General features: G+C 38.6%; 1 protein-coding gene across 1 annotated transcript in view; it reads left to right on the forward strand.

Annotated features, from left to right (window-relative positions):
• Dst (dystonin) overlaps positions 1-23345 on the forward strand; it is a 456059-nt gene that overhangs the window by 249802 nt on the left and 182912 nt on the right. Inside the window, 1 exon segment of the mRNA XM_047559692.1 lies at positions 13801-13967. Within this exon segment, the coding sequence (XP_047415648.1) occupies positions 13801-13967 (167 nt within the window).

Raw genomic sequence — 23345 nt, forward strand, 5'->3', positions numbered from 1 at the left:
GAATAGAGAATTTGCTCAAGGTAGCCATCAATTTAGAGCATTAGCAGTTGATCCTTACCAACTTTTTTGTGGTTTTACCCATCATTTAAACCTTTCCTTTCTTGCAGGCAGTTTGTAACAAGTTAGAATTTTCAAAAGGTTTGAGCCATCGTTGCAGTTAAAAATACTTTTTGGAGGAATTTCACACCTTTTTTTTAAAGCTTGGAAGCAGACACTTAAAATGTGTTGATTACATTTATTTCTGCCAAAAGAGTTAAAATATTTTGGGAGAAATGGTCCTTGGACGCAAGCATCTTGGCTTAGAAATATTTGCCTGTGTTGACAAATTCAATATGGAATTCACTTTTCCCTGACTGTAATGTCATGTGGTAAGAATAAAAGAGTAAGCACTCATACTCCCCTTCTTAATTACCTTGCTTCTCTGTGGAGCAGACACTGTTTTGAGCCCTGTGAGTATTGTCTTAGTCTCTCAAGTGCCCTGTTTTGAGCCCTGCATGTGTTGTCTTAGTCTCTCATTAGAAGCCACTATGATCCTCATTTTACATGAAAGGAAACTGAGACCCAGAGAAGTCACAGGACTCATAAATGGTGGAGTGAGGAATTGAATGCATGTCACCACCCTCCACAGACATGCCCCAGTTTTTGTCCCAGTGTTAAACTTGAAATAACTCTTCTTTTTTTAATATTCAAAATCACTGATACTTCTATGTGAAACACATAGTTCTATAAATGAATTACGTTAGAACTATATTACTTTTTTATAATTTATTTATTTTGATTCATTGTAAACAAATGGGGTACAACTTGTTTCTCTGGTTGTACATGAAGTAGAGTCATACCATTTGTGTAATCATACATGTACATAGGGTAATGATGTTTGTCTCACTCTGTTATTTTTCCTTCCCCCTCCCTTCTTACCCCTTTTTTTCCTCTAAACAATCTATCCTTCCTTCATTTTGAAATAACTCTTAAGAGACTAGTGAGATGAAAGAATCTCAAGCTTCGCCTGTTTCATTCCAGTGCCTTTATTAATATCTTGACTTTGTCATGTAGAATATAATCTTAATTTTTATTTTAATGAAAGCAAGAAGGAATTGGATTTTCATTCAATAGCAGTTTTGTATCTTACACTCTAGATTGATAAGGATTCAGTGTTCTGCACAGATCATTTGACTGCCTATCATTTCTACATCTGTTGTGTTTCCCAGAAGTCTGGTTCTGCTTCTGTAGAATGAGATGATTCATCAATGGATAAAGCTCTTTCCAGAATGTTGTAGGGAGCTGTTGTAGGTTTGATGGAGTAGAGGAAAGGGCACTGATGAGGTGTGGCAGCAGAACACTTGCTAAGAATACTTAGCACAGGTTGTCTTATTCACATCTATAAAATTAGGTGGTTTCTTGCTGTGAGAATTAAATGGGGTCTTAAGTGTGGAGTAGACATAGGAGACTGAGAAGTGTTTTGTAACCTTTATCCTATTACTGTCTTCTCCTGCGGAAAAGAGGGAACACCTCATAGTCACCCTCTGAATAGAAGAGCTCTGTAAGTTTTCAAAAACTTTCCAGTGCACTTCTTGCTTCCCTCTGGTCATAAAGCATTCTGCATACCTAGGGTCAGCTTCCAGCTTCTGGCCCCTGTGATCCCACCTCCTTTCATCCTCTTATTCTTTTCTTCAGCAGATATTTAGTGAACACTTACTCTGTGTCAGTACGTGTGCTGACCATCTTTCTCAAATTCCAAGGTTGGCTTAAAACTCTGTCAAATTATTCAAACAGAAATACCCCTTGGAGAACCCAGTCCTTGAAGCTGCTTTTGATTATTTACACCTTACTGTGGGTTCATTTCAAAGGCATTATTGAGAGTAGCTCGGATGTGAGAGAGGAAGAGAACATAATGCCAGAAGCCAGTCTGCAATTCTGAGGGGGAAGAGGCTGTCAGTATCAGAGCTGCGAATAGTTTAGTGGGGAATTTTTTTGTTTTTTAAACACAGCCTTGCTATGTTGCCCAGGCTGGCCTTGAACTCCAGGTGTCAAGTGGTTTCTTGCCCTAGTTTTCTGAGTATCTGTGGCTATAGGGATGCCACTGCATCTAGCTTAGTGGGGAAATTGTTTATGAACCTTGATATCCAGTTTATGTGAGAGATACACGTCTTCCTCTGAAAATGTGAGGTGCCTGCATATCAGCTGCTCTGTACACACAGAGGCTGAGGTGCTTCAGTGAAAAGGGGCTTGACCGGTAGGGATGAGGCTGACCTGGGGGATGCCTTCTCAGACCGATCTCTGCTGCCATTTTCCAGCTGTGGGTACACTGGAAGGAAGTTGAGTTGGTGGCACCCACTGTGCTGATATAAAGGGGATATCAGTCTGGGTTGTAAAGATAGTTTTTCTTTTCTTTTTTCTTTTTCTCCTTAATGTGAAAGGGAAATTTCACTCTCAGAAATTCTGAATTGGAACTTAAGAGAAGGCGTAGCTTCATAGCACAGGCCGTCTACCAGCCTGCTGTGAGACCTGTGGCCCATCACATCACTTCTTTTTGTCTCAGCTTGTTCACCAGTAAAATGAATGAGTCCACCAAATGGCTGTGCTTCCTTTCAATTTGAATTCCCATGAATTCAAATTTTATAGCCTTCTCTAAGCAGTATAGCTTACTTAATTCTTTTAACTTCAGAGCTGTTGCACATAAATTATTTAAATGGTAAATTTGATAAAAGTTTTAAATAAGTAAATTTCAAAGAAAAGTTGCATTATTTGCATTATGTTAATGAAGTGCTTTAAAGAAAAAAAAGGTAAACAGGGGCTGGGCTTAGTGGTGGTAGAGCACTTGCCTAGCATGTACAAGACCCTTGGTTCAATCCCTAGCCTGCCAAAAAATAAAAATAATAAACTTTCAGGGAGTATCTGAGTCAACTTTAGAGTTGGCTCTTCTTGTGTTCTCAGTGCATGCCATAAACATGACAGCATCTGTAAAGATAGTGTGTTCCTGTTGCCCAGTTGTCTGGTGGCATTGACTTTGCTCCGAGGACTTTCACATTTACAGATTCAGCTGACTAACCTGGTGAGGCTGTTGCAATTCATTTAACAGTAAGTGGGTCATTTAGCAATAGACAGTGAGTGAAATCAGAGAGTACTGTGGAATACATTGGCTTATTATTTTTTCATTGAGAAGACATATATATCTGGGCTTACATAATATGTTAAGTTTGTGAGGAGATTTTTTTTAAAAGAGAAATAATTTAGGTGAAACTCAGCTTCCCTACCTGATATTGGGTTATCACTGAGTAGTCTTTGGGTTTTGCTCCCTGCTGGACACTTTTGTGCATTGGTAAGTATATTGTTATTATCAGAAAATGAGAATAATTGAAATCAATCTATGTCTGTCTGTCTATCTATCCATATTTTCTATCTTTGGCACCAGGGATTGAACCCAGGGGCACTTAACCTTTGAGCCACATCCCCAGCCCTTTTTATTTGTGATTTTGAGATAGGGTCTCTCAAAGTTGCTTAGGACCTTGTAGCTTTTTGCACTTGCGATCTTCCTGTCTCAGCCTCCTGATTTGCTGGGATTACAGGTGTACAATACCATGCCTGGTTAATTTTCTAAAATGACAAGGTTTACATGACAGTTTAAAATTCATTCATACCAATGAAAATATGAAACGTGTTTCTAATTTCTTCCTTATTTTCTTCCTCTCCCTTCCATCCTTTTTATATAGCAGAAACTTATTGATCACCTAAGAGGAGCTGTGTTAGATTGAGTATGGAGAGAATGTTCTAAGGGGAAAAGTGTCTTAAGGGAAGAAGTAGGAAAGAGGGAGGATGTGGTGAATACACATATACATGTTCACATACTTTGATTGTAGAAGGGGAAGGCCTTGAGTCTGGAGAGTCCTACCTAATCTGAGTGAGATTACCATGGCTGCAGAGTTAAGAATGAACTGAACTGGGAAAGTGAGTAGGGCAAGACTTGGTGTAGCTAGACTAGTTAGGAGGCTGTTACTAATCCAGACACTGAAAAATTGTTCCAGAAGAAGGTGGACGCTCTCTTGAGCCCAGTATTATTGTAAGCCTATCAGGACTGTGTTTTAAAACTTACTGTTGGTATTGACACTGGAGACTAGAGGCAGTAATCTAGACTAAAGATAATAGTTGCCTCAACTCAAGTTGTTGGTGGGAAAAGAGGAAGTAAGGAAATAAGACTCCCTTCTCCCTGCAAAAATCATGGGACAGTTACAGATTTATATTGTTAGATTACATCTTCACCAGGGAGACTAGCCAATGAGTGAGTGTTTAGCAGAATGAGCCAATGTAACAAATGAAGAGGGTTCAGAAAAGTTAGGTTAACTCATCCATTTATACTTTGAGAGCTCCAGGACTAGTTTATTTTGCCCCCAGATTACAGAAGCAAAGCAGCCTGCTTGTTCTTAGGTGTTTACTGCAACCCTTAGCCATTTATGGAGACTGTGGTTCACATTGCCTGACCACACTCTCTGAGGCTCTTGGTCAGACCTGCACTGTGAAAAAGATTAAAGCTCGTTATCTACACCCGTGACTGCCCAGGAGCGTGTGTATGTCTGGGGAATCCACAGTCGTAACTGTGTGCACCGGGGCCAGGCTTTTTCCTTTTGTTTGAGCATTGTTTGTCCAGAACTGCACCTGGAGTCCTCTGCATCTTATTTAGTTCCAGTTATTGATGTTTTGAACATTGGATATTTGCTCTGTTCTGCCAAGAGGGAGAAGGGATAGTACGGAGTAAAGTATCAATGTTGTGTGTAAGGGTGGGGTGAAGTTGGAAGAGGAGAAGCAAATGTGGGAAAGAGTGTGAGGACTTTTTGTTGATTGAAATCAGTATATATTTTTTATGACTAAGGTTAGCTTTCAGCATTTTTATTTCAGGTTTTTTTTTTTTTGGATATTAATTTTTTTTTATTATAAAATTGTAAACAAATGGGATACATGTTGTTTCTCTGTCTGTACATGGCATAAAGGCATACCATTTGTGTAATCATAAATCTACATAGGGTAATGTTGTTTGATTCATTCTGCCATTTTTTCCCTTCCACCCTTCCCCTCCATCTATACAGTCCTTCCTTCCTCCATTCCTGCCCCCCTCCCTAAACCCAACTCCAACCCCAACACTAACCCTTCCCACCCCCCATTATGTGTCATCATCCACTTATTAGCGATATCATTCTTCCTTTGGTTTTTTGAGATTGGCTTATCTCACTTAGCATGATATTCTCCAGTTTCATTCATTTGCCTGCAAATGCCATAATTTTATCGTTCTTTATGGCTGAGTAATATTCCATTGTATATATATATACCACATTTTCTTTATCCATTCATCAATTGAAGGACATCTAGGTTGGTTCCACAATCTGGCTATTGTGAACTGAGCAGCTATGAACATTGATGTGGCTGTATCTCTGTAATATGCTGATTTTAAGTCCTTTGGGTATAGGCCAAGGAGTGGGATAGCTGGGTCAAATGGTGTTTCCATTCCAAGTTTTCTAAGGAATCTCCACACTGCTTTCCAGAGTGGCTGCACTAATTTGCAGCCCCACCAGCAATGTAAGAGTGTACCTTTCTCCCCACATCCTCGCCAACACCTGTTGTTGGTTGTATTCTTGATAATTGCCATTCTAATTGGGGTGAGATGGAATCTTAGGGTGGTTTTGATTTGCATTTCTCTTATTACTAGAGATGTTGAACATTTTTCCATATGTTTGTTGATTGCTTGTATATCTTCTTCTGTGAAGTGTCTATTCATTTCCTTAGCCCATTTGTCGATTGGATTATTTACATTCTTGGTGTAGAGTTTTTTGAGTTCTTTATAGATTCTGGAGATTAGCGCTCTATCTGAAGTATGATTGGCAAAGATTTTCTCCCACTCTGTAGGCTCTTTCTTTGCATTGCTTTATTTCAGTTTTTGAGCTTGCTTATAAATGGAGTGAAGAGGTAAAACAGAGGTGGTAACTCCTTTATTCTCAAGGCCCAGAATCCTGAACTATGAAAATGACTTCATATTTTGGGTATCAGGATTCTTTTTTATGCCCTGAATGCTCAAAATTTTGATGTTAAAAATATAGTTACCAGCCACCATTTCTAATCCAAATGACTAAGACCCTCCTATCAAAAGGATTAGATTTGTTTTATTACCAATAGAAATAATATATTTAGGACCTGCATTTGGAAAACCGCATTGTAACATGTCCAAGGAGTTTATGAGAATGCCTTATGAGAATTTTTATAACCCAGGACTGTGCTCTGTAAACTAACTTTAGTCAGGGCTCTGGAAAATATTTGCCCTTGACATAAAAATCTTTAAGACTCTCCTTCATAATCTAAGTTTGGAATCTTGTATATGTGAAAGGGAATACATGTAGTTATTGAGCTGGTTAAAGCATTTTCACACAAAACACCTCAGCTGTCACATACTTTTGTCTATTTACCCATAGCATAGGCCAGATCTTGATGTCACTTGAATTCATGGGGTAAATTTCCTCCTCATGGAGTGAAAGCCAGAATGGCATGCACTGTGTGCCCCTGTGACCTACCTCCTGTATCTGGACCCACTTCCCAGTAATCCATTCAGCTCTCAGGTCAGAGCCCTCATGATCATACCCTGAGACATTCAGTGACATTGAAACTCTGATCTAGAAGTAGGTAGAAGCTTTGGCAAGGACAGTATCTTTTTAGTTCTGTCATAACTGTATTAAATTGTGATTGACAGTGGTGTTCACCTAGCCTTGTAATGTAGCATTTTGTTCAGTTGTTGACTTCCCTATTCTTCTTGAATTTGGAAGACAAATACTAGAGTTTCATTGGTTTTACAGTGTCATGATAAAATTTGTTTTGTTTCATTTTTGTTTTTGTTTGTAATCCTGGGGATTGAGCTCAGACCCTTTCTTATGCTAGGCAAGCATTCTACCACTGAGCTGCATCCCCAGCTAAGATAAATTTCTTGAAAAATGTTGTGAGATGTATCATTTTTATTGTGTAAATAAGAAGCAGATAAACCCTATTTGGTTGAGTGACATTTTTATAGGTAGATCAGTTTTGTTGGTTGATGGTTACATATAGGGAGTAGAGCCTCCCATGTGGGACCTTGTAGCATATGATAAAGTAGAAATGCTCAAGGGAATCCTGGTTGCCTGAATGAATTAATGCATATTTCTAAAGTGTCTGATTCAGTCACAAAGTCATTTGTTCATGGGGTATTTGCCAAGTGTCTGTCAAGTGTCAGACACTATAATACTTAAGTGAATAAGATGTTGTTTATCTTTGTATGTTGCTTGTGTGTTAGGGGAAAAGATTTATCAAGAAGCAAGAGCAGTACACCTGCATACTACTGTTACAGCAGTATGCACAGGTGGGTGGCAGGCACCTCACACAGATTCTGCAGGTGAACGCAGCTCTGGAGATGGGGTAGAGAGGTCAGCACATTCTCTGGGTAGGGATGACTCATCCATGCATAGTGTCCTGTGGAAATGCATTTGTGTAGAGACAGCTGGAAGTAGGTCAGTGTGCTAGAGCATGAGAACTTTCAAAGAGAAAGTGTTAGGGGGAATGGAGGCTGCATAGGACTGTGACCAGTTGGTTGTGGGCTTTCAGGATGAAATGCGTCCAGGATGACTTCAGGATTTTTGATGTGGGGGTGGCTGGGTGAACGATGGAGCTGTTTTCTGTGCTAGGAATACAGCAGAGGGAGCAGGAAGGAGAAAGAGAAAGTCAGTTTTCTCTCTGTTGAATTTGGAAAGGTGAGATACAGCACAGAGTTTAAGAGTGCCCTCTTTGAGCCCTGGGTTATTGATATTTGTAAAGTGCGTAATGCGGCATCTGGCTCACTAAGTGGTTAGTTCTACTCTTTTAATAGAAGTGTTGGTTAGGGAGTCAGGGTGAGTTTAGGGATAGGATAGCATGTGTGATCTGGGGACTAGAGAGTCATCAATGTGAAGGAGGTGGTTAGAGGCATTGTAATAGAGGAGATCAGCCAGGACTGTGAGAGGAGAGGATGGAGGCCCAGGCCTGTAGACTAGCATTAAATGTTGTGCTCCAGCGGAACCTCTAATGAAGACTGAGAAGGAATGCCCCGAGATCAGAGGAAAACCAGAAAGAAGTGGCATCACTGCCAGGGACAGGTGCCTTGGGGAGATCAGGATTGGGAAACAACTAGGAGCTCTTCTCCTTGCTGTTTCCATTGTATGCTCTATGAGGACATTTATATAACCAGTGACCATTAATAGTTCAAGCAGATGCTTATAGGTGTTTGATGAATGAGAGAGTCTGTGAAAGAGGAGGTGATAGACGATTTCTCACAATTTTTCACCTCTTCAGCATTCCCCTACCTACCACTTTTATTATGTTTTGCATACTAATTTCCTTCCTATCTCTGAAAATAGTCATGAGCAAGAACTTCCAGACTCTCTTGTCTGATCATCCCTTCTCAGTTTCAGTGTAGTGATGGGGATAGAAACCAAATCATAGCAGGTAGAGAAGTGAACGTAATAAAGGCAAAAAGAAAAAAAAATGACAGAATACTCTTTTAGGTAGCATTCCTGAGAAAAGAGAGAGACAGACAGATGGACAGACACAGACACACACACAGAGTGATAAAAGGGAATTGAGGTGATGAAGTTTATTTATTTTTACTTTAGGATGAAAGAGACTTGGGCATTTTAAATATTGAGAAGGAAGACCCAGATGAAAGAGAATAATGAACAGAGTAAGATCTGTAGGAAGCAGAAGGTAAAAGGTAGTACTGGAGGAAAGAGGTCAGATGGAGGCAAAGATTGTAATGGGACAGGGAGGTAAGGAAGTCCCTTGCTCATGGGACTGTTTTCTCTATAAAGAAGAAAAGGTGATTATTTCTCACAAAAGAAGAAGGTGAATAGTGGAAACTGAAAGCAGCTTTGTGATTGGTGGAAGCACTGGCCAGTCAGGATGCCAGGAATGGGAGGCTTCTTTATTGGCAACCTGAGATCACAGACCTGGGATCTGTGGTGGCAGCAGAAGATGTGGTAGAATGGTTTTCTGACATAGTTTCTAAGCCTCGTAGCTTAGGATGAGAGCAGGGAAGATGCTCAGCTGCCTTGATCAAGATCGAGGCTTGACTGAGTGGCTCCCATGTAAGGACAAGGGTCAGGGAGCTGAAGATATTGATGAGAGAGTGGTTGAAATGGTGGATCTTACAGTACCAGGCAGAGAAGGCTGTAAAGATAAGAGAGGGCTCTCTGGGGGAAGGAATACTTTTTTTTCTCCAACCTCCTCAGTTCTTAGTTGGAACTGACCCTTATGTAAGAAACATGTACAACAAGTGAAAAGCAAATGGAAGTTCATTAACATGTGTATTTACATATACCTGGAGATATCCAGGGAATGAGTAGTTCTCAAAGAGGTTACTTTGAATTCCAGCTGCAACCAAGAAAAATAAATTTATAAAGAAGTGACAAGACCAGGTAAAAGGACTTTGAGTCTCTAGGAGTCACAGCCTAGGGGAGGCAAATAAATAATAAGTAGAGGCAAGTCAGTAAAACTTGTTCATGTAGAAGCCTAGAACCTTCTCCAGGCCCACAGAAGTCCAAAGTTATCTTCAGGGGTTCATCTTTGTATCTCTGATAAAAGATGGGATGGGCAGAACATGCTTTGTGTCCTACTTTTAAGCAAATGGAGGGCAGAGAGCTTTCCTGTATCTGTATCTTCTTAATTGTGTTCATCTCAGGAATCCATACTTCTGGGTGGCATGTTCTGGTCTCCCAGAGTCCCTTCCTATCTTCAAGTATATATTAATAAACTTGTTTGTTTTTTCCTTGTTAACCTGTCTTATTACATGGGTCTATTTGACCTAAGAACTCCCATTCCAACTAAGAACTTAGGTGGGTTGAAGACAGAAATTACTTTTCTTCCCCTGCAGCTTACAGTTTGGAACAGAATTGGGCAAGTCAAGGAATGTGAGATGATGTTGAAGCCAGATGATTGGATTAGCTAGAGCTGGATAATGAAAGTACTAGAAAAACAAGAAGTTGCTGTCAGAAGTTCAGTGTCTGAGAGTGACTTGTGTGGTTCAAGATGATGATACTCAGGATGTAGATGCAGGAGTGACTGAAGTGGAGAGGAGACAAAGGACTGAGAGGACAGGTGCCAGGTGGAGATGAGTATGGGCTTGCAGGCACATACTCTTTCAGGTGCCAAACATTTGGGGGACACAGGATCATTTTTGTGGAGAGGGGAAAGGTGGTAGAGCAGGAGTGTTCTACAGCAATGTAAAAATGAGGTCTTTGCACCCATAGGCAATGGTTTGAAAACCACTCTATTTGCATCTCTGCAGAGATGAGCATATCTGTGCTGCCCGTTGGCTTCGTGGAGTCTGGGACTTGGTGGGATTTCAGTTATTGTAGTGGGAGGACCTGGGATTCACTGGAGAGATAGAAACAGTGTAAGGTACTGAAGATACCAGAGACTTTGTTTACTGTGGGATGGGTATTTTCGGAAGGTTTGGGAATGATGGCAATCTGGTCAGGGGAAATGAAACACAAATGAAATATGGGCATGACAGGCTCAGTGACAGGAAGAACTTGAGTTTGATTGGTAGCCAACCATGACCTGGATGTGAGGCATGAGGGCTTCAAGTTTCCAGAAGGAACTCTGATATAAAGTATTTAGTTTTTGGTGCTGATTGACAGATTGTTGGTGAGAAACTTTAAGGGGCAAATAGTGCTAATAAAATGGAGATGGGAGAGTTTTCTCTGTATCAGGCACTGTGCTGAACACTTGATGTGCTTTTTTCATCCAGTCCTCAGAACCACCCAAGAAGATAGACATTATTTAAGTTTCAAAGATGGGAAAATGAATTTTCCAAAAATTTTGTGAATACTCTGTGCTCATTCATTCTGTTAACTGTTGAAGGTGAGATTTGACCCCAGTCAGCATCAACTGCAACCCTCTCTGGGACCATCACTGTGTTGGCTCCAGGTTTTGCAAGGAGGTGTTCCATGACTTTCTGCAGTCTGACCTGTCTGCTGTCCCCAACCTGCCTTTGGTGGAGGACTCAGATATTTTCACTAACACACACATTTCAGCTCAGCGATTATGAATGACAACTGCAGACATAAGTTTAAGCATTTAATGTATTTTTCCTTTTTGCTTTATTTGCAAAGTATTGTGAAAAATATGATATACTCAGATAGTGGCTAATGTTGTCTATTTTTTAAAAACACCTTAAGTTACTGTGTGAGGATGACATTCGGTTAATGGGGAAGAGCAGGGGAAACTGAAGTTGAGGCAGTGTATTAGTCTTTGATATGTTAAAGCTTGGTTCATAAAATATATGTGCTTTTTAAAGTTACAGCTCTTTAAATAGTTTATATGTATTATCTGAAGTAGTATGTATATAATCTGAAATTCATCTCTTGGAAACGTATTTAATAAGAATATGTGATTTGGTTGATATTTAACCATCTTCAAATCTCTAAACAACTAACATCATTTCTTGGGGATGGAGAATACTCTGTAGTGCTCAGACCTTCTACACTGGCACCTCGTAGTTGAAATTTATGGACTTCCGTAGTTAATAGATGATTACTTTTATAACTGGACTGGCCTGGAATGTTCTAGAATCAGCAAAAAACAACCGCCACCCCCCCCCCACTCTCCAGCTGTTTATCTCCTTTTTAAATAGTGCTGTCAATACCCCAGTGTAGCTCCTCCATTGTACAGTTCCCCAAAGGAATTGATTTGTGATTTGTAAAAGCTTATAGGAACCTGTTGTGAAATTTTACCTAGAGGCTCAACTTTTTTTTTTTTTTTTTAAATTTTGTAGGCCAGATTTTTAAAAATGTATTAGCATAGAAACTCAACTTTATTCACGATTTCCTGAATTAGTTTTCTTATTTTCATAGATTTTGATTTGTTTGAGGCAACAAATTTTAAAACTGCTTTATTCCTTTTTATAGGAAGAGAATTGGGAGAGGAATAGAGTCAAATTTTTGCTTCTCTCATTGTCAAAAAAAAAAAAAAAAAAAGAATAACCACCACAAGAATGAAATAGCTATCCTCTATTGAACATGTATTTACCGTGTGCCAGGTACTACACTGTGCTGATGCTGAACTCCCACTCACAGTGTAACAATTAATATTTTACAAGCGAGGCAATAATCTTAAATCAGCTAAGTAGCCTGAGCATGTAAATGTTTGAGATATAAATGCTTAGGAGGAGCCAGGCAAGCACACAAGCATAATTTTAAGACTAGAATATTCTTAGAAGTAGGGCAGAAAATAGTGGTGATTTTTTTTCCACATGAAAATATATTGCTCTTACATATGCTGTATAGTGTGTTCACACTGACCATCCTTTGTCATGTTATGGAGACTAGCATGAATTCCTAGGAATGGGGATTAAAACTGAGACACTGTGCTTTCATATCCCAGCTACTTGTCAAGGTGAGTGTCTCAGACTGCTGGGAGTGGAGCTGCACAGGGCACTGCTGCCTCTGCTGTGCACTGGCAGAGGCTCTGGGTGGCCCCACCCTCATCTTCAACAAGTGGTGTCCTAGAGGCTGCCAAGCTGGCAAGCGCTGGACTGCAGCAGCCGGCCTGCCCCGACTCCCTGCGTTGGGTATGCCCCTGGCTCTTATGGCAGCTGGGAGGAATAATGGGCTTCCTGTTTGAATTTTAAACTGCCACATGAAAAGGTTTCTTTAGTCTGGAAGCTTTTTTTTCCCCTCCACTTTAAGTTTCTTGACTCTGTATTTTGACCTCTGAGTTCTGTGTTGTGTTTACAGTCTCGGTGAGACTTTAGACCAAAAAGGGCCTTTAACGTTATCTGCTTTTGCTTCCTTACCCCTTCATTTTATAGAGGAGGAAGTTGACTCACAGACTTGGCATGAATTATCCAAAGCTATGGGACTCGTGGTCAGGACTAGAAGCCTATCTCATGACTCTGGTCTAGTGATTTTGTTCCTGTTACAGAATAATTTGTCCCTCCCTTCGTCATGCTTCCAGTTTCCTCACTTGCCCATCCTGATTCTGGCTTGCCTCCCGCATTCTTGATCTTTTGGCTCTGCATGTTGTTCTGACTGAGGGAACAGTTGTTGGTGTTAATCCCAGCTTTGGAGTTACAGGCAACTCCTGGTAAAGTCACTTTGTGCCTTAGTTTAATTATCAGCTGACCAAGTAGGACCCTTTTCAAAGAGATGCTCTTGGAAAATGTAAATCATGAACACTTATGATCTGATATATTATTATTCAATGTAAGAAGGTTAGAAAACATTGAAAACAAATAAAATATAGGGGAAACAGTTGATAAAAGTTTCGTGTCCAACAAACTGAGCAAGACTTTTGAGAAAATTAGAGATCTGCAGCCAAATTGTTATGTAATACAATTAAGAGGAGAGTGTACTATTTCTTTCTCTATTCTTTACACAGAACACCTGTTGGATCAAATTCTGTTCAGAAGGTGGTAGTGTGGAGTAATTTATGGGTTTACTTCAGATCAGTTTGCATTTGGAAAAACATTTGCTGAAGTTATTTTAACAGAACTGATTAGCAAATAATACGGTAAAATTTCCAAAAACTGTGATGTTTGGTATAGTTAAGTTGGACAAATGAGTTAAGTCTGACTTACTAAATCTGTTAACCTGCTTGAAACTTAGTTTTTCTTTGTGTAAAATGGGGAAATCTATTTAGTGTATAAATGAGTTATGAGGACTGAGAAAAACAGCACTTGTGAAGTGCCTGGCACATAGTAGGTTCTTAATCTGCATTAACTTCCTTCCTTCCTAATGGTTCAACACTTTCTGTTATATTTAGATATCTGATATCCATGTCACTGGAGAGTCAGAGGATATGTCTGCAAAAGAGAGATTGCTACTGTGGACACAGCAGGCAACAGAGGGTTATGCTGGAATACGGTGTGAAAATTTCACTACCTGCTGGAGAGATGGAAAACTATTTAATGCCATCATTCATAAATACAGGTATGGAGTCTGTGGGTTTTTTTCCTATATGACACAGGCATGTTTCTTTTACTTTTATTTTTTAAAATAACCTTTTAGGGCTGTGGAGATAGCTCAATCGGTAGAGTGCTTGCCTTGCAAGCACAAGGCCCTAGGTTTGATCCCCAGCACTGCAAAAAAAAAATTAAATAAAAAAAAATAACCTTTTATAGAAGCAATGCATCCACATGGCAGAAAAATAAAAATAAAATAAAAATATCACATTCCCACCACTTAGAAATTATCATTCTAAATTTTAGTGTACACATACAGAGCAACTGGCTGTAATATGCCTTTGAATTTTGCCAGTAACATAGCAGGTAGCTCTTGTATGTAGAATCTGCAGATAGAACATATAATGTGTATACAGGGCATTGATGAGTGGGACATTCATCAGTGTTTAGTTGAGATTTATAACTCAGAAATTTCCAAATCATAATCATACTCTAGTGAGTAGCTGGGCTTTACAATGGTCAATTTCATGGTGGTAAGCATTTTTTTTGGTGAAAAATTTTATGAACTAAATCCACATTAACACTTAGGAAGCACCAAATGCCAGACTGTTCTAAGCAGTTTACGCTTGTTAACTAGCTTAATCCTCAAAACATCCCTGTCCTCATCCCTAGTTAAGGGACAGAAAGCAAAATACACAATAAACAATTTGCCTGGTCACACAACTAACAAGTAAGAGACCTGGGATTCAAATGTAGACAGTCTGGCTCTCAAGTTCATACTTTTATTGGCTATGAGAAGCTCAATCCCCAGATAATGTTTATCAAAAACTATATATTTCTTGATCTCATTTATCTTCCTTAGTTTTATAAAGATTGTGTCATGGTCTTAAAGAACTGAAAATATTCCTAAATAGACTAAACCTAAGCTGTAAATTCATTAAACTGACCTATTTGATTATAATAAAAATAATAATTATGTTAGTGAAGTTCAGTGGTTTAAATGTTATCAAATCTTTCATTCCCATGAAGCAGAATCTGCTATCCCATTTTATGGATGAGACACCTGATGCTTACCAGGGTCACACTGTTAATAAATTGCAGAGCTAAGATTCAAACCCAGCTGTTTGACTCAAAGTTCCATTCTCCCCACTCCTCCTCCTTCCTTTCTTTCCTTTCGCCCCTCTTTTCTCTCTTTCATCTCTCTCTCCCTTTTTACTTTGGAAGTTTCAACATCTATAGAACAGTAATGAATCCTTCATGCATCCACACCCAAGAGTTTCTACTTTTAAGCACGATAATAGTCCTTTTTCTTATGGAACAACATGTAAGTAGAGGTGAGAGTGTCGGTTGCTCAATTAAAAAGAAAAACCAGGATCAACTTGCTTTGCACTTTTTCAAAACAAAGATCCTCTTGAGTAACTCAGAGCAAAGAGGGTTTAGTGATAGACATTGCCATTGTCACATGGCACTCCCCAGGTGACTGGAGCGCAAGGACTGTGTAGCTGGCCACATTCTATATGTGGGATGATAAAAATCTTCATGGCCCTTGAATAGAAAGATATCGATTGTGATACTTATGCAGTTTCAAGGGTGTGTTCTGCTCTCTTTGAAACGTTTTAAGTAGAATCAAAACTTTTTTAGAAGCCAGCTCTTCTGAAATCATCTGCTTTTAAAATCAGTAGTTTCTGAACCTTCTTTTCTTTTTTTCTGTACTCATGAAAAATTATGGAACCAATTGGCATATATTTGCCATATATTTTTCTTCTAAGTACTTTAATAAGTCACCGTGTATGTCAAAGGTCCTAAAATGTCTTAAGGATGTTTAATGTCGCAGACCTCAATTGCTCTAGGGGAGAATTTGAACCTTGTGAATGTTACTTGTTTCTAACTTTTATTTTGGTATAGTGATCATGTTAGAATGTTAGAAAGCTATTGAACTTTGAATTCTGGTTTTCCTAGTTTGCTTGTTTTTGTTTTTGTTAGAATTCATGTAAAAATATTGTGTATCAAATTTTAACTGCTTAGAGGATTTCTTTATTGCTAAAATTGTCAGGTACCCTGTGCTATATGCAATATTTCTGTGGTTTCTTTCACTAGAAGAAACCTTTTATCTGTAGAACTGTATTTTAAAAGTTAAAAGTTAAATGGATGGGGTTGAACTGCTTATCTTTCTTACTGTTGAATGTCTTGATTTACTCTAAAGGCATAAGAAAGAAAGTTACAACAAACAATTGAAACATTTACCATGAGTAGGTTTTGGAGTATGAACAGTAATAATCACATATAGAGAACAGTGTCTCAATTAGCTAATTACCTAATATTTTCATAAATTTTGTGGATCTACTGTGCTTAATTGGGCTTTATTTTTATATTTAGAGAAAAAATATTTATGTATATGAATTTTATGGGCTTCTGTAATAAAAATTACCTGATATGGCTAATGATAGGGAATAATTTTTTTTTTTTTTTTTTTTTTTTGTGGTGCTGGGGATTGAACCCAGGGCCTTGTGCATGTGAGGCAAGCACTTTGTCAACTGAGCTATCTCCCCAGCCCCGATAGGGAATTTGTTGAGAAGGATCTTAAGAGTGAATGAGAATTCAGCAGATAGAAACTCAAGGTTGCAACAGTGATATGAGGAAGAATGTGAGACAATAAGGTTTTCATACCCTAAATAGACTAGGAAATATTATTCTGGTGAAAAGAAGGAAAATATGTAACATTTAATTTTTATTATTTATTATTATTTAAGCCAGTATTTGTAAGAAGTGACTAGGAAGATATTTTTGTACATAATATCTTCTAAAATTTTTAAAGTATTAGTGTGACATAAGAACAGAGTAAAGGCATCCTTCAGATTTTTGTGTTAATGTAGCTTACACTGTCAGAAGTTGTTAGATGGGCTGGAGTTGTGGCTCAGTGTTGGAGCATTTGCCTAACGTATGAGGCACTGTGTTCAATTCTCTGTACCACATATAAATAAATAGATAAAAATAAAGGTCCATCGACAACTTAAAAAAGTTATTAGGTACAATTTGAATTGTCTAGCTCATTTTTATTAGTATTGTCACCTAAAATATGACTGTAAAAAATGCAGAGACTGTTTCTTTACCCCAGTAAGCAATATTTTTCTAACAATTCTGTATTCTAGAATTAAAAAAAAATTACTTAATAATTTTTTATTTTTGAAAGAACTATTATATGAATAAAAATGAAGAGTTTATATAATAAGGGAAATTTATAGATATTATGGATTAAAAAAATCCTTAAATATAAAAAGAAACTGTTATAAGGTAGATGCCTAAGAAATATAAAGAAGACGTTGAACTTGTGGGTTTTTTTATTTTTATTTTTTGTACTGGGGATTGAACCCAGGGGTCTTTACCTCTGAGATATATTCCCAGTCCTTTATTTTATTTTGAAACAGTCTTGCTAAGTTGTTGAGGCTGCCTTTCAGCTTGTCTTCCTGCCTTGGCCTCCCAAGTGGCTGGGATTATAGGCATCAACCACTGTGCCTGGCCCATGTAGATGTTTTTATCTTAGTTTTTAAAAATACAAGTTATTTTTTTAAATAACCACAATCCTATGAAATGGAGAGTGTCTTAATTTTTATCAATTAAACTGAGGCTCACAGGGTAACTAACATGTTCAACATCACAACCTTTTGAATAATGGGGTGCTTGCTCTGGATTCTCAGGCCTTCATATACTTTTGTGTAACTACTTATATGATTTCCTTTAGGCAAACTAGATTTCAGGAAATGGAACTGTTACCCAAACAACTTTGATAGTGCAACTTTGAATATATTTAGTAAAGATAAATATGAAAATTATTGATGGACTAAAGAAATGACTGGTACATATAAAATTGCCAACTGCTCCTTGTTAGAAATTAATGAGGGACAGTATTAGTTGCTTAACTTAGAATTGTCCAACAGTGACAGTAGCATCAGCAGCAACTCTTACAGTGAGGACAACTATAGCTATTAAAAGAATCTTAAAATACTTAGTGTAAGTAAAAGCACAGTCATAATAACCTGTTCTATAGTTTTAGTATGTTCTATTATTCTGAGGAGATGAAGAGCCTGGGTTATGCAATGGGTCATAAGAATGCTAAAGTAATATGATTTATGGAAGAGATTATAAGACATATTCTATAGGTTCTGTGAAAATAGGTCATTGACGAATGCTTTGTTTTTTTTTTTCCATTAAACCTGTGTTAGGAAACGTTCTTAGTTCTTTCTAGGAACTTCTATTTATTTTGTTCAGCTTTCACTAGAAAGGATTCAAATGATGAAATGCAACATACCTATATTAGTTTCTGCTTGTTTTGTTTATATAGTTTAAATTTCCATTAGTGCATAGTAAAATCTTCCATTGCAAATAACAACTGGTAAGAGATTTTAGTTAAATAAATCTCACTATTGCTTATATCCTTAGCTTTCATTCAAAAGAATAATAAGCAAGACTGGATTTGATGAATTTAGATCGAAAGGCTGTTACAGAAGCATTTGATGATTAAGTAGATTAAAAGCAAGAGATTCTTTTTAAAGAATTAACCAAGATACAATAGCCAAGGCTTCTAGGAGTATCCTCTAAACCCTGGTGAACTAATGAGTCACCAAGAGTTGGGGTGGTATAGAGGAGTAAAACTCCCAACAGTACTATATGTTCTTCAGCAGTATTATACAGCAGAGGGTTCAACTATGCCCTTCTTTACGGGTGTGCTCAGGCATCGCAGTAAAATTGGTTTATTTCATTCTGAGATCCAGCTCTGACTTCCAGCATGAAGTTCAGCACCTGACTCCTCTGACTTGTCAGCCTCTCCATGTGACTCTCTGCATTAGAACCCAATGAAAGCCAAGTTCTAAAGCAGCAGCACAGCATCACTCAGTGTTGAAGCATGTCCGCCTGAGCAGGCATGAACATGAACGTGCACCGCAGGCCAAAAAGCAGTGCAAGATGTGCAGCAGGGCCGTGGGAACTTGAGGTGGTGGTACAGAAAGACACCTAGTATGTTGGGACCGGGGTGCCAGGGGTGGATTTTGAAGAGAGATCATTTCTGCTCACTAGTTTCTACTTCTCTTTTTTAAAAAAATTTATCCCATTCATGTATTTGAATCTCCTTTTAAGGCCCTTGGCAGTGTTTTAAATATGTTAGCCAAGTAGGACTGGAAATTTTGGGAATAGGTTGTGTGCAAGAGCATACCATTTAAATGTTTTCTAATTAAGCAGTATGTAATTGAGTAGCAATTATTTTGCTCATTGTTTGTATTTTGAATTAGAATTTAATGGGGCCATTTTATTTCATTGTATTAAATGTTTAAGATGCTTTAATTGGAAAGGTTAGACTTGGAGGCTGTGGTCAGAGTCATCTTGTTTAATAGCATGACCTGGAGGCAGGTGATTCACTCACATGCTTGGATTCAGTCACACCTTAGAAGCTTAACTGGACTGAACTGGTTTAATGCTGGGAGGAGGCCCCTTAGGGTTTGAAATGTTCTCCCAGGAAGTTGCGTTAGCATTGACTAGTCCCTATGTCCTGAGGCGGCAGAGTCCAGACCTATGAAGTGCGTGTGTGTGTGCGCGCGCGCCTTGTTAACACTCACACATAGCTCTAAAAGTTGTTAATTTTCACAAAAACTGTGGTATTTCAGTTTGTGAAGCAAAATCAAATTGCTTATTTACTTTACCAAATAAACTCACCCTTAACTCTGCAGAAAGGGGTATTTCTAGCCATTACCACATCTAAAAATCCTTGAAGTGCTAATGACCACTGCATCTGTCCAGGCAAGGTGTGTCAGTTAGTGTCTCACATCTGGTCGCTACTTTTATTTTGTCTGTACTTTTACATACAACTTAGGGGATATAAATTGGCATTTAAATATTTAGAGAAAGGGCCTGTGAATCTTTCTGTACTCCTGGCCCTCTTGCACAGATTACTTCACAGAAATTCCCTCTAATCCTAAAATCCTATTATTGAATGAAATCGTTATAGTTTTGAAGAAAGGTACAACCTACATTCTACTTCCATTCTTGAGGCAGACAACTGAAAAAACTTCAAAGCCTGAACAGGAAGGTGGCCTGTCTATGGCTGTCCTGCTCATGGAAGCCTGCTAAATCCAGTAGCAGTTTCCAGAGTAGGTGCTCCTTGCCACATTTATACTTTTTCTTGTATCTGTGATTTTTAAAATGCTGCATAGTATTCTGTTGTATGAATGTAACATTTGTTTATAGTACCTTACTGATGGATGTTATGTTGTTTCTTGCTATTGGAAATGTGTCAAACTTTGTGTGCTGGGCAGATGTGTGTAGAGTAAGGCCTTAGAAATGGAGTTGCTAGGATAAAGGGTATTACCTTTAAACTTTTGAAGTTTGTTTCTGAATTGCCTTCATCTGCACCATTGGCCCTCCATGAAGCCTTTAAGAAAGATACATTTCCTAATTTGTTAATGGTTTTCTAGAAGGTTTAAATCCTGTTATTTTTTTCTATTTTCTTTCACTTTACTCTTTTAATTCTCAAAGCTATTTATATTCAGCTTTTAAAGAAGTACCAGAACTGAATTGCAGGCTTATTTTTCCCTCTGCTTGATGCGTAGGCTGTTAGTATAAACATGAGTGTGTTAAAAGAGCTAAGAAGGAAAAGCCAGGCACATGGTGCCCACTTGTAGTCCCACATACTCAAAAGGCTGAGACAGAAGGATCGCAAATTTGAGTCCATCCTGGGCAGCTTAATGAGACTGTGTCTTGCAAGAAAAAACTAAAAGGGCTGAGGATGCAGCTCTGTATAGAGTGTATACATGAGGCGGTTGCTCAGTGCCCAGTTCCACAGGAGGAGGAAGAAGGGTTTGGGGGTAAAGTGGTTAAATAAATAGGCATATTTCAGAGTGATGTGATCATTTAAAAAGTTAGAATGCCAGCAGTGGAGGCTGTCTTGATATAGCATGTGAGTGTGCCTTACACCATGCCAGTGTGATGCGCGTTAGCACCCTCTCCCCATGCTCTGTGGATGCACTAAAGGTGGGCTAAAGATAAGGCAATGGCTTGGGTGCTCAGGACAGCCCTAACACCCCTCCTTGCTTTGGAATCCCACAGGCACACATCCTTCATTCCAGTTCCCTTCAGTGTTCTCTTACCTTTCTCTTACGTTAGAAGAATAGCTGGCAGGTGCTTATAAATTTTCCAGAAGCCCATGTATTTGTTTGAACACTTACGTTATTTCAACTCATTTATAGATTCATATTCTCATCTTATTCTGTGGCATGAAATAGTTTAAGACTTTGTTTTCTATCAGAGTGAACATAAGTTGATCCTCACCTCAATATTTTAGACAGCGGGTATTTAGCCCTTTAGTCCCTAAGGTTTACTTAAAATTAGCTCTTACCAGTTCACTAAAATATAGGTACTGGAGGAGTTCCTTCTCAGTCAAAACCAATATTGTCTTCTATATTTATTAATATAGAAAGACTTATTAAAGTCTAGGAGGCTGTTAGGAGTTAGATGATTCTTTGTGAATTGAAAGTCATAGTTCATTACCTTTTAATTATTGAGATTGTTAGATTCCAATCTTGAAATACCCCTTCAACAAAGCTTGCTGCAAATTGTAGTGTTTCTAGTCTTTGCTCTCTGTCTTGTTGTTTGAATAGAGAGTCCCTTTGTAGGGAGGAAAAAGGAGGAATATTTGAGATAAACTCAGACATCTAGTTTTGAGAACAAGGGAAGATTATCTTAATAGCTTGTTGCTACCTTGGAGTTCTTGGCTTTGTTTCTTTCAACGATATGTGCCCAAATATGAGCATAGAGGAATGTCCACACCCTGTTACGTAACTGCGCATGGATCTTCTGCATGCTCATATTTATTTGCTGGAGTATAGGGAAGGAAACCATTTTACAGATTTTTTTTTTTTTTTTTTGGAGGGGGAGGAGGAGGTAAGATGCTCATTGCACGAATAACAGCAGTAAGAATATGCTAAGTCTGAACTTGATTTAGTTGGAACAGTCATGTCAGGAATTTGTTATGGTAACTGCTGTGCTGTCACAGCAGCTAGGCATGTGGATGCGTATTCTCATTGTGTGCTCTGGGAAGAGCTGATGTTATGTGATATATGCTTTTTCATGTGTCTGTGAACAAGTTGTGTTCTGGAGTATAGAGGTGGTTTTTAAGACTGCTCTTTAGGTAATTCCAGTATTTTATTTGTTTTTGTCTTAAACTTCTAGAGAATCCCTTTCAGTTCCTTGCAAACTGCTGAGTATTACTCTTTCTCCAGCAAAGCTTGAGCCTGTGTGAGCCCAGCCATTTGCCTTGTCTGTACATGTCCTCAGGAGTGAAAGGCGCTGGAGAAAGTCCCACTCCAGGGTAGATTAGTTTCATAGAACTTTAACAGCAGCAACCTGGACTGGCCTGGCCAGCAGTCTTCCTGTCTGTGTTACTGACTGACCCCTTCCCTCACATCATCTTTCTTTCTCTCTCTCTTCTTCATCTTTATTAAATGCTCAGGGAAAAAGCATGACAGGAAATGGGAAGGCTTTCTGCTGTCAAAAGGTGAAACCCACCTTCATTTGCATCCCTCCTCATGACCTGTGCCCTCTGTTCATTACAGCCCTGCTGGTCACCCATCCTGAGCCAGTCCCTTCTTGCTGTGCTGTGGCTTCTTTTCAGTCTTTGCCTTGGAAACGTCCTTACTCATGTGTATTCAGTGTTTCAGGAGATGTTTCTCCTTGGATCTTAAGCATGCAGACACCTCTTCTGTTAATAAAATAGTCAACAGAAACACTCTTCCTCAACACCATGCTTTTTTTCCAGCTACTTCCTTCTCAAATTACTCAAGAGTGTCTGTATCTACACCTTTTTCTAAACATCTTACTTTGTGGTTTAGTTAAGAGTTAAAAATTTTTCTTTTGTGTGTTTGTGTCTTCTACCAAGCTCTATACCTATTACCTTCAATGCAGGGTACACAACCGATTTTTTTTTGTTGTTTTTTGGTGGTACTGGGGATTGAACCCAAGGCCTTGTGCTTGCAAGGCAAGCACTCTACCAACTGAGCTATATCCCCAGCCCCACAACTGATTCTTAATAAAATTTTATTGATTTTTTTAAGAGTGTATCCTTGTTCATTTCTTGGTATTTATTTCTCAATCCACTCTACTCTGGTTCTGGCTTCATAATCCACTGAAACAATTCTAGGGTCATGACTGACTTTGATGTGGCTACAACAGTAGGCCTTTTCGATCTCATACTACTACTTAGTACTTGACACCATTGAGCATTTCTTTCTTTGGAAATGCTCTTACCAGTAGTGTTGTGTTGGAGATTTTTCAGGGTTGCATGTTTCTTTCTCTCTGTTGTCTCTCATTTATGCCTACAGCCGTGTTATTGAGATAAAGGTTGCATTCTATAATCTAGATTATA

Source organism: Sciurus carolinensis, chromosome 7, assembly GCF_902686445.1.
Source record: "Sciurus carolinensis chromosome 7, mSciCar1.2, whole genome shotgun sequence".
Taxonomy (NCBI): Eukaryota; Metazoa; Chordata; class Mammalia; order Rodentia; family Sciuridae; genus Sciurus; species Sciurus carolinensis.